General features: G+C 42.8%; 1 protein-coding gene across 3 annotated transcripts; it reads left to right on the forward strand.

Moving 5' to 3' along the window:
• Window positions 1–213: 213 nt before the first annotated feature.
• On the forward strand, window positions 214–16,938 carry LOC120030848 (vascular endothelial growth factor A-A-like). Of its 3 annotated transcripts, XM_038976328.1 has the most exons (8): window positions 214–923; window positions 1,564–1,673; window positions 2,230–2,272; window positions 5,990–6,186; window positions 6,792–6,868; window positions 7,330–7,362; window positions 13,893–14,024; window positions 15,352–16,938. In XM_038976328.1, the coding sequence occupies exons 2-8, from the start codon at window positions 1,578–1,580 to the stop codon at window positions 15,371–15,373; spliced, it is 600 nt and encodes a 199-aa protein (XP_038832256.1). In that variant the 5' UTR covers window positions 214–923; window positions 1,564–1,577; the 3' UTR covers window positions 15,374–16,938. The 3 variants fall into 3 exon arrangements, with proteins under 3 accessions (XP_038832256.1, XP_038832257.1, XP_038832258.1); XM_038976329.1 differs by lacking the exon at window positions 1,564–1,673; XM_038976330.1 differs by lacking the exons at window positions 1,564–1,673; window positions 13,893–14,024.
• Window positions 16,939–19,066: the final 2,128 nt, after the last annotated feature.

Below are 19,066 nucleotides of genomic sequence, written 5' to 3' on the forward strand. Positions count from 1 at the left end.
ATACTTACCATTTTAAACGTGTCATGTATTATATTTATCATCAAAATTCTGACTAAAGCACCAAATCGCAGAATGTGAACATCACTGTTAAATATTTTATGGGAGCGCGCCCGCCACCCCTCGCCACCAACCAGTAACGCCCACATTGGTGATCTAGCCAATGAGCGCAAACATCGTCCTACAGTCGACACGTCCGATTGCTAAACGCAATAGCTGACGATCAGAGAACAGTAAACGCGCTACACGAGCGAGAAACAGAGGTGTATGACAAGATCTCCCTATTCTGCGCCTGGACGTCCAAACCCAAAGTCATAGTAAAATACAAAGGAAAGGGGAGACCGTTTCAGTGCGTTTCAAGGAGGATTGCTAACGGATCACTTTGCATAGGCAAACGCTCACACTCACTACTGTGGTCGATGTTGTTATAACTCATCCGCCACTTTCACACAGTGGAGGCATTGCGTTAAGTTGCTTTCAGAAGTTGGTGAAAGTTTTCATCCTGGTGAGCAGATAATAGGACGGAGATGTTCAGTCCATTATGGGGTTTCTAATGTGGATGTAGAATAGAAATCTTGGAAGAGTCTCCGGATGACCGACGCATTTTGGATGTTACCATTCTTTGGGGCTATTCTCTGAGATTCCTTAGAGGCGGTTGCAATACAAAAAAAAAGAAAAAGGATTCCTCTCAGGTGGCACGTCTGCTATGTTTGGATGGATTTGATTTTACTATAACCAAGTTATCAAGAAATTTTAGAATTTTTTTTTTTGTGTGTTTTTTCTTTATTATTGTGTCTGATCCAAACGACACCTGAAATTTTTGTACAACTGTACCACTCACCCTCGGAATTACAATCATGAACATTGGCAGTTTTGTACAATTATTATTTGCAGCGCTGCTTCAGCTTCATTTTTATGCAGTTAAGGTGAGAATTATATTTAAATCGGAGGGGGGATCAGATGCGTTTGAATTAGGAATACAATGCTGTTCATGTTTCATTAATGAGGTGATCGCCCTTATCGCACAACCTCGTCACTTGCTGCTAGGTGTGTAGGCCACTTACAATGAATTCACTTTCTCTCATTAGGCCTAGGATTTACAGATTTTATGTCACCTTTGAATGGTTAATCCTGACGTTTGACATACATTTTGGTCCTTTTGGGAAAAAGTGTCATGAGCCTATCCAATTAACGCTGTATTTTCTATTATAATTAGGCTATTATTTGTATTATTATTATTATTATAACTTTTGAAAATGCACAATGCACCCGGCATTAATGTCAACGAAATAGTAGGCTAGGCAAAATCGGAATTTTGAGTGACGTAAAAGTGAAATGAGTTGCCTCATTACACTAACATAATCCAAAATCACTATTGTCGTGATTTAATTCAATTGGATTCCTATTGAATAAAATCACGACAACACAACGTCACTATTCCCACTGGCCACACACTGGTTGAACCAACGTTGTTTCCATTGAACCAACGTGTAATAGAGGTTGAATTGATGTGTGTGTCCAGTGGGTTGATTCCAATATCGGCAATGTATTTGCTCTCGTTTGTAGGCTAGTCTACTGTAATGAAAAGCAAAGTCCAGACGTCCTGTCTATTGAGAGCGCAAGGAGAGTGCAAACCTGTTGGCCCCGAACCGAATAGCCTAGCTGGGTCGCAGAAGGTATGAAGTGTCAACGTGTATTTCACTCCCTACTTAAGGCTAATAATAGCCCGTTTATATTAAACTTAGGCCTTGTTAATACAAAAATATTACTAAAATGTTTACGATACTCTGTACAACCTGTAAACGCTAACAATGGGCAATCCATCTCACTCTTTCAGCTATACAATTACATAGGCTTCTTTCTCACGCAATATTGAAGAGCTATTGCAACAGTCTAGGTTCCGGTGATAACGTGACTGAAGCACTGCTGTGATGCCATTTTCCCTCTGCACTTGCCCATAGGCGGGGGAAATATTCAATGAAGTCGGCTAGCTGTCATAATAAAGGGGGAATGTATTGGAGTCTTGCTGTATAATAAGCTAATGGCTTACGGACATACCAAAAATGATTGTGCATGCAGTTACATTATGGAAATGATGTATACATAATTCAGGGAGGCAAAACTGCATTGCTTTTTTACAACGTGATGCATAGCCTACCATATAAAAAATGTGTATGACATAGGCTAAGACGTCAAGCTTGCTCTAATGGGCTTACCTGTTCTTTTCTACAGACAGCCCACATACCCAAGGACGGGGAGAAGAGTGAAAATGATGGTAAGTGTTGAATGTACAAATGTATTACAAGTGCAATATTGTAGAAGTTTCTTCTGTGTTTTACCCTTATTGGGGGATTTGATGTGTAAATAGCCACCTAGTGTACATATTCTGAATCGGAATTTTCACAGAAAATACCTTTTCAAGTTTAGGCCTTCAATGAAAATAAGTTTTTGACAAATTGGCTATTGCACATGGCTATTGTCGTAACAACATCTTTACATTGTAGCAATGCTCCCTCTCTATCAGTGAGAGAAGATGGGTATCATATAGTGCTATATTGAAGTCTTAGTAGTGAGTCCCTGAGGAAAAGGCTTTACTTGGGACTTTGGAATTACCATCAAAGTGTGTCTGATCTAAATAGTCTGGTATATGTTAACAGACAAGATTACTGAATGAATTCAAGGCCACTGCTGAATTCATGTTTTATTTTTGCCTTTTTCTTCCTCTTGTGATTTGGTCACATGGCAAACATATGGTCAGATTGTATCATTTTTATTGGACAAAGCATGTCAGTCTCGGTCCAAGGCTGTACGCATGGTTATGTTTGTTTATTGACAGCGACAGAGTGTGTTTCACTTGTTAGCTGTGTTCAAGGTTAGCCATGTTGGTCAATAGTGGACACAGACAGGTTACTCACTGTCATACATCAGGGACTGGTCATCAGCAGAGAAAACACAGGAATTGAATTGTGGTTGTTATTCACAGCACAAGGGCAGCGACTCCCTTCCTTTTCTCTGACACCTGTTAGCGGCTTCTGACCTTCATTACACACACACACACACACACACACAATCACACTAAAACAAATGTTGCCTAGGTACTAGAACTCTGCTAGACAGAGTGTGAAGCAGCAGCTGTGCAGAGAGAGACTGTGGGGCTCCGCAGAGCCAGAACAGCATAGGGAGACGTTTTGGGCTGGTGACCTTGGGCTGTAGACGGAGACACTCCTGTCTATGGCATCGAGACAGACTGACAGCCTTTCTCTCCCTACAGGCTGGCCTGGCCAGGGCTTCTCCTCTGAGAGCAGGTGCTGGGAGGGATAAAGGGAGGTATGGACACTGCATCTGCTGACAAGGCAGGTCATCCATGGGCTAGCAGCAGCAGTGCATGGTTTAGGAAGGAGTAACAGATCCAGCTACGGCAGGCAGGCAGTGGTGTCTCAGGATGTTGTTGTAGCATTAGGTGGCAACTGACCAGGCCGACTGATTAAGGGGTGGGCTGCCGGGGGTCACATGTCAGAGGTGAACCCTGGCACCGCACAGCCTGAGGTCATGGGCTGCTCGGATGACCTGGGGGTCGGGAGGGGGACGGTGTCGCTGGGAAACCAGTCCATAGGATGGAGCGTGGGGGGATTATTCTGGGATGGAGATGGGTAGGGTTAGTCAGCATCTGAGGAATTGTGGGTTGTATGTACAGTTGAAGTTGGAAGTTTACATACACTTAGGTTGGAGTCATTAAAACTAGTTTTTCAACCACTCCAAAAATTTCTAGTTAACAAACTATAGTTTTGGCAAGTCAGTTAGGACATATACTTTGTGCATGACACAAGTAATTTTTCCAACAATTGTTTACAGACAGATTATTTCATAATTCACTGTATCACAATTCCAGTGGGTCAGAAGTTTACATACACTAAGTTGACTGTGCCTTTAAACAGCTTGGAAAATTCCAGAAAATGATGTCATGGCTTTAGAAGCTTCTGATAGGCTAATTGACATCATTTGAGTCAGTTGAAGGTGTACCTGTGTATGTATTTCAAGGCCTACCTTCAAACTCAGTGCCTCTTTGCTTGACATCATGGGAAAATCAAAAGAAATCAGCCAAGACCTCAGAATAGAAATTGTAGACCTCCACAAGTCTGGTTCACCTTGGGAGCAATTTCCAAACGGCTGAAGGTACCACGTTTATCTGTACAAACAATAGTATGCAAGTATAAACACCATGGGACGACGCGGCTGTCATACCGCTCAGGAAGGAGACGCGTTCTGTCTCCTAGAGATGAACGTGCTTTGGTGCGAAAAGTTCAAATCAATCCCAGAACAACAGCAAAGGACCTTGTGAAGATGCTGGAGGAAACAGGTACAAAAGTATCTATATCCACAGTAAAGCGAGTCCTATATCGACATAACCTGAAATGCCGCTCAGCAAGGAAGAAGCCACTGCTCCAGAACCGCCATAAAAAAGCCACACTATGGTTTGCAATTGCACATGGGGACAACAATTGTATTTTTCTGAGAAATGTCTTCTGATCTCATGTAACAAAAATAGAACTGTTTGGCCATAATGACCATCGTTATGTTTGGAGGAAAAAGGGGGAGTCTTGCAAGCTGAAGAACACCATCCCAACCGTGAAGCACGGGAGTGGCAGTATCATGTTGTTGGGGTGCTTTGCTGCAGGAGGGACTGGTGCACTTCACGAAATAGATGGCATCATGAGGATGGAAAAGTATGTGGATATATTGAAGCAACATCTCAAGACATCAGCTTGGTCACAAATGGGTCTTCCAAATGGACAATGACCCCAAGCATACTTCCAAAGTTATGGCAAAATGGCTTAAGGACAACAAAGTCAAGATATTGGAGTGGCCATCACAAAGCCCTGACCTCAATCCTATAGAACATTTGTGGGCTGAACTGAAAAGCGTGTGTGAGCAAGGAGACCTACAAAGCTGACTCAGTTACACCAGCTCTGTCAGGAGGAATGAGCCACAATTCACCAAACTTATTGTGGGAAGCTTGTGGAAGGCTACCCGAAATGTTTGACCCAAGTTAAACAATTTAAAGGCAATGCTACCAAATACCAATTGAGTGTATGTAAACTTCTGACCCACTGGGAATGTGATGAAAGAAATAAAAGCTGAAATAAATCATTCTCTCTACTATTATTCTGACATTTCACGTTCTTAAAATAAAGTGGTGATCCTAACTGACCTAAGACCAGGAATTTTTACTAGGATTAAATGTCAGGAATTGTGAAAAACTGAGTTTAAATGCATTTGGCTAAGGTGTATGTAAACTTCCGACTTCAACTGTATATATAGTACCAGTCAAAAGTTTGGACAAACCTACTCATTCAAGGGTTTTTCTTTTTACTTCAACTGTATATGGCATGTGTGAGCGAGTTTAGATCGTGTAGCTTAAACGTGTGGATGTGTTGTAATTGTCCTTGTGTGTGGGTTTGAATGTGTTCTGGGCTTTAGACAGCTGTGAGCACATGAGCAGGTTTGACATTATTTTGCTGGGGGACATTAAGATCCTTGTCAGCACAATAGTCTGCTTTGTTACATCTGAAATAATATATATGTGGCTTTGTTCATCTGCTCAGCTGGCTTTAGCAATGGGAACCACTCAGGAAACGAATGCCTGTACCTTTTGACGACCACAAAGGCACACAAGTACTCTCTTCCACTGCCAAATGGAACCAGAGCAGATGGGGGATTCTAGGAAGTAGACGAGGCATGGAGAGTTAGGATAAAGGAGAAAAAGGGACACAACTGAGGAATGAGTGAGGAAAGGAGGATGAAAGGGAATGCATTGGAGAGTTTTACTAAGTGGAGAGGATGGATGTGCTGTTGTATAGCAGTTTTGTGGTAGGGTTGCCACTGATGTTACCGTCTTCTCAAGGAATCTCAATGTTACTAACAGTTATCTACGGCACAGTGAGGCTGAGAAGGAAGCAGTACTGATGTTCTCCCTCTGCTCTTCCTCCTGCAGTGGTCCCGTTCATGGACGTGTATAACAAGAGCATGTGTCGGACACGGGAGATGCTGGTGGACATCTTCCAGGAGTATCCAGATGAGATTGAGCACACCTACATCCCCTCGTGCGTGGTGCTCATGCGCTGCGCCGGATGCTGCAACGACGAGGCGCTCGAGTGTGTCCCCACGGAAACAAAAAACGTTACCATGGAGGTAAGCGCCAACTCCAACTCTCGCCGGGACCGGTGAACAGGGGATTTGTTCTCCCCTCTCTCTCTCATTCCATCTCTCTCATATCACTTATAACCCCCTCTCTCTTCCATATCTCTCGGTGTCCTTTCTCTCTTCCATTCCTTTTCTCACGGGTTCTCTCTGTCTCTCTCGCTCTCGCTCGCTTTGCGTCTCTCTCTGTCCCATGGAAAAAGTGAAGCAGCAGGGGCCTGGCATGTCAGCTATTTTGTTTACCCTTGCACACCCTGTTTATGCCCCTGTTTATGAGGTTGAAGTCTCTCTTGGCCATGGTCAGGAGTCAGGACTTACTGTTGGCATGAGCCTAGGGTGGAGAGGAATAAGCTATAGGAATGTGATACAGCGCATGCCTGGCTATGGTGTCGCCCTGTCTTCACCGACCGGTTAGCTAGTGGCCAGACTGTGACCACTTTGTCAATGGTCAGAGCAATCACTCACTAAGAATCTCTGAGGTAGTGATGTTGCGGCAGAGGACTTTGGTTTGGGCGGGGGGGATTGACCCAAGTAAGAGACTACAAACCCTTTTTCAATGTGAATTTGAATGTTTAATGTCTTATGTTTCTCTACAGGTAATACAAGTGAAACAGAGAGTATCGCAACATCATTTTCTGTTAAGTTTCACAGAACATCGAAAGTGTGAATGCAGGTAAGAACTTTTCTCAGGCCTATAATGATTTCAGGCTTCAAAGTTTTTTTGCTTACTGGTTAAAGGTCCAATGCAGCTGTTTTTATCTCAATATCAAATCATTTCTGGGTAACAATTAAGTACCTTACTGTGATTGTTTTCAATTAAAATGTTAAACTGAAAACTAGCTGTTATTGGCAGAGAGATTTGGGAATATCTTTCTTATTGGTCTATTAACTAATTATTTAGGCCAAAACTCCATCCCACCAAAACAGGCTGACATTTCAGTCGGTCTTTTCAAATAGCTCTTACACTAAAATGGCATTATCATAATTATCACAATTTTAAAGTATTATTCTAACGTCATAGTGTGGAAATATATATAAAACATAGGAAATCATGTTTTTGACTGCACTGGGCCTTTAATAAAAAGCTAAATCTAAAACTAAATGTTTTGTTCTCTATTTTCCTCTTAATTTCAGACCAAAGCCAGAAGTTAAAGCAAAGAAAGAGAAGTAAGTACACGCTTTGCCTTGTTATTGAGTTATTTGTGGGATGAGGGGAGGGAGCTTTCTGTGTTCAGTTTGGCTCCCACTCTGATATTCAAACGGTCGAAACAGCTCTGTCTGCCAGCCCCAAAATATCTCAATATATTGATTGACCAGTTTCCCAACCAATCATCATCCCTTTCCCACAGACGTTTTAACTTAACACAGAGGGCTGGGGGCCTAATCCTCGCGAACCAAGTATTCAGTATTCCTCATGTTGTTTGGCCACTGTACATGCAGATGAGAAGCAGCCAGCTGGACACTGTGGTACCAGCGACCATGTGGGTTAGCACTAACGCTAATGCTAATAGTAACGGTGAAGCTGCAGTATCTTTTACCCCTGCTGCACTGAGAAGTCAGCAGCTGCCCTACTCCTGCTGATAGGATTGAGTCGATCATTTGGAAGGGTGGTGAGAGGAAGTGTTAGGGTGCCTTCTCTACTAGTGATTGGGATTATCAGCACCTCATAGGCTCCTACACCGCACCACATAGCCCTGTCTCTCTCTTTTTTACATAGCGATGGAGGGGAGGCAGAGGCCTAGTTCTCTGTGTTCCCTTCACGCCTTGTGGGAGTTAGAGGACTAGCAGCACACCTTATGGGAAAAAAACAGCCTCTCTCCTCTATCTTTGCTGGTGCTGATAAGAGAATGGATTTTTTTTTTTAACGGGGTTTGTCTTCCTGACAGGCTCTGTTCGTTTTATGGCAGCCGGTTTAGTGCTTTACTGTGCGGCCGTAACAGTCGGGTTGAGGTCGTTAGCTAGCGCCAGACCACCCGCGACTGGCCGGGCTGTCCAGCAGTCTTCTTCTTAGCTCCAGTTGCTCGAGCCTGACCCTCGGCCCTCGTGGCTACTTCCACAGTGTAATCATTGCAACAGGTGTCATTCAGTTGAACCATTTTTATTTTTAGAGTTGTAAATAGTGGATGAGCCTGGAGACGGCGACGCAGTGGACGTGGTTCGTTGCAGGCAGTGTGGAGGGAGCGAAACCGAATGACTGTCAGTGTTGATGCAAGGGTGTGTGTGTGTGTATATGTCTTTAGCCACCTCAGCTGCAGCTGGCACGTCAGAGGACGTCCCTCGTTTTAATTGGATAAGAACCACGCAGGGTTAATGCCCCGTGGATCAGTGGAGGAGAGATGGGGATCATGTTAGGGCTAAATCAAATCCGTTTGTCATGGGGCTGAGCCTTGTCCTCGCGTTGTGCCACACACACCTCTGCCTGTCACGCAGCACGTAGGCAGACAGCTCACCCCAGCCAGGCCAGGGTAGGGTGCAGGAAAAAGACTGCCCATTCATGAGCTCAGACACACCCTCAGTCTTTCACTGAAATGCACACTGTACATAATACTCTCGACCAACACTTGGGGCTCTGTTTTAACACACCTAACTCAATCGTAAATCTAAGGGAAGGCGGTAGCGACGTAGGTTCACGGGTGTGTCAGAAATATTTTAGTTTTTTTCACTGTTACAATTATCTGCGCATTTGACGGTGTCGGCGCGAAAGGGCTGGGTGTTGATGAATAGACTAGTTGTGGGTGTCGAGGCTTGGCCCCTCACTGGCCTATCAGAACGTGCTCCATGGCGAAATGTGTTGCTGCTTCAAGTTGTGTATTTACAGTATTTTTATGTATCGACTTGGAATAAACGCCAATTCCAATGTGAGTCCGTTATATATTTCTTTAAATGGCTTACAGACACGAAGTAACAAAATGAAGACCTATCTTTGCTAAATACGTTAACTTTAACCCATTTGCAGTCCACATTGTTCTAAGTAATTGCAAGGCTTGAATAGCATTCCCATATAGGATAGGGGCTAGGCCTACTGTAAATTGCATTATAGCTGAGCACAGACATGACAAACATTGTCAATAAGCAATATTAAATTCATGATTGATAAGGCCTACAAAGAGAACGAATAGTTCTAATCAAATTCTAAACAAAACAAATAAAACCAGGAGGGTGAATCATTCTAATAAGATTGGTTGTAATAACATTAAAAGAAAAACAAGCAATCTTTTTATTTTATTTTAACAACAACAATAAATAATTGTAACATGTAATGATATCATCAAATTGGCATGATAAAAAGAAGCGCATTGCTGTTGAACCAGCCTTTGTTATAGTAGGCCTAAGGGAGGGGTTGGGTTTTGAACATAGGAAACGGAAAACAGGCAATTGTTACAGATAACTTCTAAATACGAGGTTCACCGGAATTCAACGAGGTTCTCATCTTTCATTTCATGATGGGCATGACACGTAGCTTACATCATCGAGGGGGGGTTTACACACATCCAAAATGGGACTGCATGACTAAAATAATGTGGGCCTACCTACAATGCATAGATCAAATTTATTTATAAAGCCCTTCGTACATCAGCTGATATCTCAAAGTGCTGTACAGAAACCCAGCCTAAAACCCCAAACAGCAAACAATGCAGATGTAGAAGCACGGTGGCTAGGAAAAACTCCCTAGAAAGGCCAGAACCTAGGAAGAAACCTAGAGAGGAACCAGGCTATGAGGGGTGGCTAGTCCTCTTCTGGCTGTGCCGGGTGGAGATTGTATTATTATAGATAAAAAGGGAACGTCAGCTCACTGTTTTACTCCTCTCAACCGTTATATTTAAATAAAGCTTTGGTGATTTAAGATTTATTTCCAAGCGGTCTCAAGAGCCAAACCCTGTATCGACAGTCTTGGGTAAAAAAGCCTTCATTGAGAGGAGGGGAGGCTATACTTTGAGTCTATGTATGCGGATGACTTAGCACTATACACGTCAGCTACTACAGTGACTGAAATGACTGCAACACTCAACAAAGAGCTGCAGTTAGTTTCAGAGTGAGTAGCAAGGAATAAATATTTCTAATAGAAAAAGCATTGTATTTGGACAAAACACTCACTAAACCCTGAACCTCAACTAAATGTTGTAATAAATCATGTGGAAATTGAGCAAGTTGAGATGACTAAACTGCTTGGAGTAACACTAGATTGTAATCTGTCATGGTCAAAACATACTGATGCAGTAGTAGCTAAGATGGGGAGAAGTCTGTCTGTAATAAAGCAATGCTCTGCCTTCTTAACAACACTATCAACATGGCAGGTCTTACAGGCCCTAGTTTTGTCGCACCTTGACTACTGTTCAGTCGTGTGGTCAGGTGCCACAAAAAAGGACTTAGGAAAATTGCAATTGGTTCAGAACAGGGGAGCACGGCTGGCCCTTGGATGTACACAGAGAGCTAATAATAATAATATGCATGTCAATCTCTCCTGGCTCAAAATGGAGGATAGATTGACTTCATCACTACTTTTATTTACGACATGTTGAATGCACCGAGCTGTCTGTCTAAACTACTGGCACACAGCTTGGACACCCATGCATACCCCACAAGACATGCCACAAGAGGTCTCTTCACAGTCCCCAAGTCCAAGACAGACTATGGGAGGCACACAGTACTAAACTCAGCAAAAAAAGAAACGACCTCTCACTGTCAACTGCGTTTGCTGAAAATAAACTTAGCATGTGTAAATATTTGTATGAACATAACAAGATTCAACAACTGAGACATAAACTGAACAAGTTCCACAAACATGTAACTAACAGAAATGGAATGATGTGTCCCTGAATAAAGGAGGGGGTCAAAATCAAAAGTAACAGTCAGTATGGTGTGGCCACCAGCTGCATTAAGTACTGCAGTGCATCCCCTCATGGACTGCACCAGATTTGCCAGTTCTTGCTGTGAGATGTTACCCCACTCTTCCACCAAGCACATGCAAGTTCCCAGACATTTCTGGGGTGAATGGCCCTAGCCCTCACCCTCCGATCCAACAGGTCCCAGATGTGCTCAATGGGATTGAGATCTGGGCTCTTCGCTGGCCATGGCAGAACACTGACATTCCTGTCATGCAGGAAATCACACACAGAACGAGTAGTATGGCTGGTGGCATTGTAGTGCTGGAGGGTCATGTCAGGATAAGCCTTCAGGAAGGGTATCACATGAGGGAGGAGGATGTCTTCCCTGTAAGGCACAGCGTTGAGATTGCCTGCAATGACAACAAGCTCAGTCCGATGATGCTGTGACACACCGCCCCGGACCATGACGGACCCTCCACCTCCAAATCGATCCCGCTCCAGAGTACAGGCCTCGGTGTAACACTCATCCGACAATTACCTCTGGTGAGACAAAACTGCGACTCATCAGTGAAGAGCACTTTTTGCCAGTCCTGTCTGGTCCAGCGACGGTGGGTTTGTGCCCATAGGCAAAGTTGTTGCCCGTGATGTCTGGTGAGGACCTGCCAAAACAGCAGCTAATGGGGATCCATAAGAAATACAAATACAAAATGGGAGTTTATGTTTCTATATACAAAGTATACAGGTACCAAAAGCACATTAGGCTACTATTGTTCCATGCGTGTGTGCTTCACGGCTGTATAGGCTGAGTTTCCGCTGTCAACATTCATGCCATAACCAACTGTTTTTACCACTAAAACCAGCTTTTGGTTGGTCTTAAATATCCCTACCAGCGCTGTCTGAAATTATCACTTTGGATCATGTTTTTAAGAACACGCCTAAAATATTTCCACCCTTCCCATCTGAGTGCAAGCGTGCTGATATAAGACGGGTAAATTACCGAACTTGGCGTTAGGGCCGGAAAATGTCTGCGCAATTTTTTTTTTTATGTGACGAAATTGCAAACTAACGTGCATTTCACATGAGCACCGCCTTAACGCCAGCCGAAAATAGAGCCCTTGATATGCATAGACGCACGCATTTACATTGAGACACACACACACACGTTCAAAAAGGGATCGATCCCACCGCTTATTAGGAGACTATATTAGAAGGGAGATGCCCGACTTGATTGATTTGTCTCCTCTTTGGCCTGACCTCTATTGATTGAACTCTGTATGAGTGTCCCTGCCTTCACTTAGGTGTCTTCTCTTTTGCCCTGTTCTCTATATTCCAGGGGCAATGACCAAAAGAGAAAGAAAGAGAGAGACACTGGCACGATGAGGTCTGAGGCCTCGCCTGTGGCGTGTCTGCAAATGGGCACTATGTCTCTCTTGATGGTTGGTTTGATTTTGGAGGACCTTGTTTTTATCTTGTAAAATGCAAACCTCTTAGTTTGGCAATGAGGAGGCTCCATTTTTTTTTTTTTTAAGAAATATTCTTTTTTTTTTGGTCTGGCGTACACGCCACTTAAGTCCATGGCGAGGGCAGTGACGTGAAGTTGACGTGAGTGACGACTGTCGGGTAATGACGATGTCAGAATGAAGCATGGCTCTTTACCAGCCCCTCACTAATCCATGGCAGCAGAGTCGATTCCATGTTGAGTCCACATGCTGCTAGGAGTTTGCTCTGTTTCGCCGTTGCCTTTTTGTTTTAGCAGATAGGTGGATGGACCAACACTGTTGTCTTAAATCTCTACCACTACAGTGCCAATTGGTTTGGTTACTTTAAGTAGACAGGCTTGGCTCAGTTTGTTTGGTTAGAGTTACTGTAGCCTTGAGTGGTACACCGAAAAGGGCTGCTGTAGGTTGCTTTGTTCCTGCTTTTAGACGGAAAGGCCTAGAACATGACCCAGACGTGATCTGACCTCGCATAGCTCGTAGAAATACGGCCAACTGCGTCGTCTGAGACGAAGCGTAGCTTCATCTCGTCCGGTGCGTCGCAGCTCTCCCCCTATCTCTGCCCTTGTTTTGTCTGTGGTGTGTGCCCCCCCGATCTCACATGTTCACCTCCGTAAAAGACACTGCATCTTTAAGCACCAGCGACGGCATCTACTTTGACTTTAAACTGGGCTAGTGAAATTAATACGATTAGATCTGTCTTTGATCTGTATTTTATCATCCTTACATTGTGCTTGAGCCTGCGCTTGCTCAGCCCCAAACCATCATCCTAATGTCATCCTAACATCCCATTTAAGTTGTGGCGCTCATGTGAGCATGTCTGTAGGGTAATTGTAGTGGGAAATATAGGCAGATTTTGGGAGAGATGGGTTTTTAAAGATGGCTGCTCCCTTGTGAGCATGTCACTGAGTGGATTGGGAAGCGAATGCTATGTGTTCTGTGTTTACGCCGTGGCCTTTCCCTTATCACGTGCACCTGTTTTGTGTATATGGTGCACATTTTCTCATTCAATGTTGATCTCATTGACCCAAACACACATATGCTTGTCATACCATTTATAGAGGATGAATGAAAGAGTGGGTGAAAAGAGTGTGTGAGTGTATGCAAGCATGGTCAGGCCCGTGTGTGTAGAAAAGTCTTTACATGCGCTCTCTTTCTAACCCGATCACAATGCCCCACAACCTCAAACAACCTTCACACCACCCAGCGGCTGCAGAAGTATTGAGCTGATGTTGCTCAAATGTTCGTCCAATGTTGGTGTGTTGGGGGGGGGGGGTTTGGGGATGGTGCATGAGTGCCTGTATGCACCCTTTTTCTGCTGGATACGGTCTATAGCTTAGACTTCTCTCTTTCTCCCTTTTTGCTTCCCTTGCAGCCACTGTGAGCCTTGCTCAGAGAGAAGAAAGCGCTTGTTTGTGCAGGACCCTCTCACCTGTAAATGCTCCTGCAAATTCACACAATTAGACTGCAAGTCCAGACGACTTGAGTTAAACGAAAGAGCTTGCAGGTTTGTTTACGAACTATTCTGATAAACAACGTGACTTTGATCTATACTCCGTTCATCTACATCCATCCACCTTTTTGCACTTCTGTCATTTGCTAGATTTTTCTTTTCTCCCTCCGGCTGAGAAATGCATGCTTCTCGCTTTCTTATAGACTGTTTTTGTTTGTATTTGAGAATTGTGTGGGACTGTTTGCTTGTAAGCGTGTTTTGTATTGTCTGTTGTCGTGCGTAATATTCTGAGACTCTTCTTAACATCATCCTTGATGTTAGAACTGTGACTCTATTATTGTGTGTTCTGTAAAGGTAGTATATTTTATCTAGCTAGTATAGTGTATTCCCTTTGCATGGCAGACACTTAAACTAGACAATACGCAAAAAACAGCACCTTTCTCTCTTTAGATTCCCTTTAAATTAATGCAGTATATATATATATATATATATATATACTAAATTCTAGCACCAAGCAAGATGTGTGTAGGGGGTTGGGTTTTATGTGTGTGAGACAGTCCGTACCGTATTGGGTCAGTCTGTAGTAATGCCCATTTATTCAGACCCACACTTATCATCCTACTGATATATATATATATATATCCATGTAGCGATGGGAAAGAGATAAGGAGACTATGTTGGGAGATCAGTAGGATGATAAGTGTGGGTCTGATATATATAACCACCTGCGTAGGAGGGGAATTTTAGCATCCATTGTTGTTTTTAAACTTCTAGCAGTCTTGATCACACAAATAGACAGACATGTTTATAAGTCAGCACAGTACAGGACTCAAGACAGAACTAACTCATGCATGACACTAACACTCAAAGGGAAAGTGTTTCCCTCGGTTCGTAACTGTGAACGAACAGGCTCTTAATTGAGTGAATGTAGAGCTGGTGTCCATGCTGCTCGTTTCTAATGGTCCTACTCATAACTCCTACGAGGCGTAGCCCTAAACTCAATTACTAATCGGTGATTAAAACTCCATCTCCATTGGTTGCAAATAATGGCTGTATACAGTCAGTGGCCCAATGGAGAGCTGGCTGCTTCCGGTGAAACTCCCACAAGGCCTTGTGTTGGTGACCTCCCTTGACACTACTATATACATCCCTGACCTTTGAACCTTAGGGGCCCCCCACACGGTTTGCTGGATTTAGAGAGCCACACATGAGTGGGGTGACCAGCATCATGATTCCAATTGGTCAGGGGAGGAAGAGGGAGGGGCTGTAGGAGTTTTCCACATTTGGGGTGATGTGATTGGCTCCAGGCTACACCCCTGCTGGGAGGATGATTTGTTGCCCATCTTCTAACCTACTGTCTGTCATGTCTTGTCATCCACAGATGTGACAAACCAAGGAGATGAGATGAGGAGAGGGGGGACAATAAAATGAAGGAATATTTTCTTGGCACAGCACTTTGAAACCTGAGGACGCATTCCCTGGATGGACTGAAAATTACAATGAAAGAACAAGCAAGAGCGAACGATGGAGAGAGACTGAGATGGCAACATGCCGTTGTATTTCTAATATATATATATATTCTAAAATGACATTGTGTACTGCTGCTATAAAAAAAACGAGACATTATAAAGTGAACGAATGCGCCACTGTCTGGCGTGTGAATTGGACAAATGTTTAGTTGCCAGGGTGTTTGGGCCTTCGCGTGGATAGGACTGGGAGTTTTTTGTCATTTTATTTTATGTAACACTTCACTGGATGTTGGTCTGCTGTGGATATGAGTATCTTAAATATATCTATATATAAAAAAAAAACGAAGAGAAATCGTGACCATAACTTCACTGAGAGGTGCAACGGGAACATGTTTCTCCTCAGACCTCTGAAGGTCTAGAGAACTGTGAGAAAGCAGAACTACTTCCTCTACGGGGTTATGTTTTTGTCACCGCTGTATCTACTGATACCAGATAGGACTCGGTGTGCGAATAATTCTAAAGGGATATTAAACGTAGGTATGTATGGAGACAATACTGAACGCGATTCCGTCTTCCGCTTAGGAACAGTGGCATTCAACTCGCCACTTTCAAAATCGATAATCTCTATTTGCTTTGTTTGTCTTCATTTGTTTTCCAAAGATATAATTGCACACACACACATTAAAGCATAGTCCGTTATAGAAAGAAAAAAGCGATCTGTATATACTTACCTAATATCCCTTTGTCTAGTACAGTACATCTAATTTATAATGCTAGAATATTTTCAGTATTCTGTGCATTTAATTTATATATTTATATTCAGTGTTATGGTTGATATTGATTTTACTTCTTCACCTGGCAATGTTATCACCAATCTGTTTGGCCATGGAAATCTGTAGACGTATTTCTTTTAAAAAAAGAAGCGAAAGATAAACTTCAACATTCCTGAAAATGAGATACTGTATGTTTTGTTGGGCTAGAGAGGCTGGTAGCATGTGTCTTGACTTTGTTACAAACAAACCCTGCCACAAATGTGTTTGTGAAAAGATGCACAGCCAACGTAGCAGTTTCAGGCGGGACATGTGTTTTTTGCACTTGAGTGCCCGAAGACACGTCATGAGGAGGACTGAGGGCGTCTCCCTGACCTTGGTCAGCTTGGGAGAACTCCACACTGAGAGACCGAGACTCTGGCCAGCCCACTTTAGCCAGAACAGGACTTGGCCTAGTGGGGCCTAACCAGGAGCATTAGGAGACGATGCTCTCTGCCCTTTGATGAAAAAAGAAACATTCTATTTGTATTTGCGTGTCAGAAATGCTTTTTTTGTTTGTTGTATCATGTACAGACACATTTTTAGTATATTTTCACATTAATATATTTATTGGTGCTGTAAAATGATCAGTTTTACAATAGTAACATATTTTTTTGTTTTTAGTGTAACTATTAACTATATTTATTTAGAAAATATATTGTTTTTTATTAAACAGAAAATGCAGTTCTCTTTGGAAGCCTCTTTTTAACTGTTTTGAAATTACCTCTGACATTTTGATCAATCTAAAATAATTTGATCAAGTAACAATACAACACAATCCTGCTTTATTAATCTAAGCCAATTGATAAGGCATCATAAAAGTACAAGACTACAATAAAATACATGCAGTGCCAAAATAAAGGAAACACCAAGATTTTAATTTATTTTACCTTTATTTAACTGAACAAATTCTTATTTTCAATGACGGCCTAGGAACAGTGGGTTACTGACTTGTTCAGGGGCAGAACGACAGATTTTTACCTTGTCAGCTCTGGGATTCGATCTTGCAACCTTTCGGTTTCTAGTCCAACGCTCTAACCCCTAGGATACTTTCCGCCCCAAGTAACGTGTCTTAATAGGGCATTGGGCCACCACAAGCCAGAACAGCTTCAATGCACCCTGGCATAGATTCTACAAGTGTCTGAAACTCTATTGGAGGGATGCAACACCATTCTTCCACGCAAAATTCCGTTATTTGGTGTTTGGTTGATGGTGGTGGAAAAGTCTGTCTCAGGCGCCGATCCAGAATCTCCCATAAGTATTCAACTGAGTTGAGACCTGGTGACTGAGACGACCATGGCATATGGTTTACATCGTTTTCATGCTCATCAAATCATTCAGTGACCTGTGGATGGGGGCATTGTCATCCTATGGGGGCGTAGCCATGATATCCAAAATAATGGCCGAAATAGTGGCCTGCCCAGCATGACCCTAAGCATGATGGGATGCTAACTGCTTAATTAACTCAAAAACCACACCTGTGTGAAAGCACCTGCTTTCAATATATGTTGTATCCCTCATTTACTGTACTCAAGTGTTTCCATTATTTTGGCAGTTACCTGTATGTAGGCCTACATTCAAAAAGTTTCAGAAATTACATTACATTAAGTACTGATGCAATACAAAGTGCAGTACAAAGTGCAATACAGTTGCAGGAAGTTTACGTTTTTCCTACATTGCTGCAAATGGGACTATAGGTGTCATGGTCCTTTGCATGATCAAAAGTAGGTCCAACTGGTGCTTAAACCATAAAATAAAATAAACGAAAGGTAATTTCCGATTGAGCCGACATATGCAGCGTTTACCATGAATGCACTTTTTTGGAAACATTGCCTTTACATTACAATCGCGCCATAGCACTATAGCCCTTGGTTAAGTGGTCACCACCTCAACACAATAACTTACAATGAACAACAGAGGAGAAGATAATCAACTCCCATATAATGTCAGAACCAAGCATTGACTTTGTGCCATATTTCAAATCATTTACCCGAATTGTTCACAAAGAATCTCTGAAAAAGTGGAGTTTTTTCTGTCAGGAGTGGTTTGTGATTTTTTTATACCGAACCTCTCTAATTAGAATCCAAAAGTACCCAATGGCTATGTGGTTATGTCGTTTCATGCATTCTACCTCCACTAAGAAAAGATTAGCAGTGGCTCTCTCTATAAATAAACCCCAGAGAGAGGGAGGAAGGAGGAAGGAGGAAGCCTATTATCTTGGATTTTATTTGACATCCTTATCTTCTTCATCCTCCTCCCTCCATCTCTTCCTTCTTCCTCTTGTGTTGGTCAGCGTCAGCATGCCTGTGTACTGTAGGTCATTAATCACATTTAAGGTAAACAGCACCCTGGCACTTGGTGCTGTTTTTTGCTTAGTCACGGAACAACATGGAAACGCTGATCCAACCACTCCAGGAAATTCCCAATGAGGCCTGTATTTGAATAACGTTCGAATAACCTTCAGGTATAGGCTAACCGCCAGGTTCAGGCCCATTTTCACTTTGTATACTTAAAAGGAAGTTTCAACTTGATTCCATAAAAAGTGTGGTTTCATCGATTGTTTTACAAGTTCCTCCCTCACACTAGTATTGCACCATGAGGCCTACATGAAGGAAGTTTCATTTCCAGTGAAATGGACTTAACTGAAAAGAATGTGGAGGAATTACATGATACAGTGTAGGAGCATGTTTAAGAAAGGTCCTGTCCAGTCAGCTATGCAGATTATCGATAAGGCCATGAGTGATTATTTGATCACATTTCTGTGACTGTTCAGCTCCACTTGACTGACCAGCAGCAGTGTTATCAATCGATACAGGTT

This window comes from Salvelinus namaycush, chromosome 37, assembly GCF_016432855.1.
Source record: "Salvelinus namaycush isolate Seneca chromosome 37, SaNama_1.0, whole genome shotgun sequence".
Classification (NCBI taxonomy): Eukaryota; Metazoa; Chordata; class Actinopteri; order Salmoniformes; family Salmonidae; genus Salvelinus; species Salvelinus namaycush.

Bases quoted from the DNA above. Each gene is read 5' to 3' on its own strand.
- LOC120030848 (XM_038976328.1), top strand. From the start codon at position 1,578: ATGAAAAGCAAAGTCCAGACGTCCTGTCTATTGAGAGCGCAAGGAGAG. The intron at 2,273-5,989 runs GTAAGTGTTGAA...TTCCTCCTGCAG, and splicing joins GGAGAAGAGTGAAAATGATG to TGGTCCCGTTCATGGACGTG. The intron at 6,869-7,329 runs GTAAGAACTTTT...TCTTAATTTCAG, and splicing joins CATCGAAAGTGTGAATGCAG to ACCAAAGCCAGAAGTTAAAG.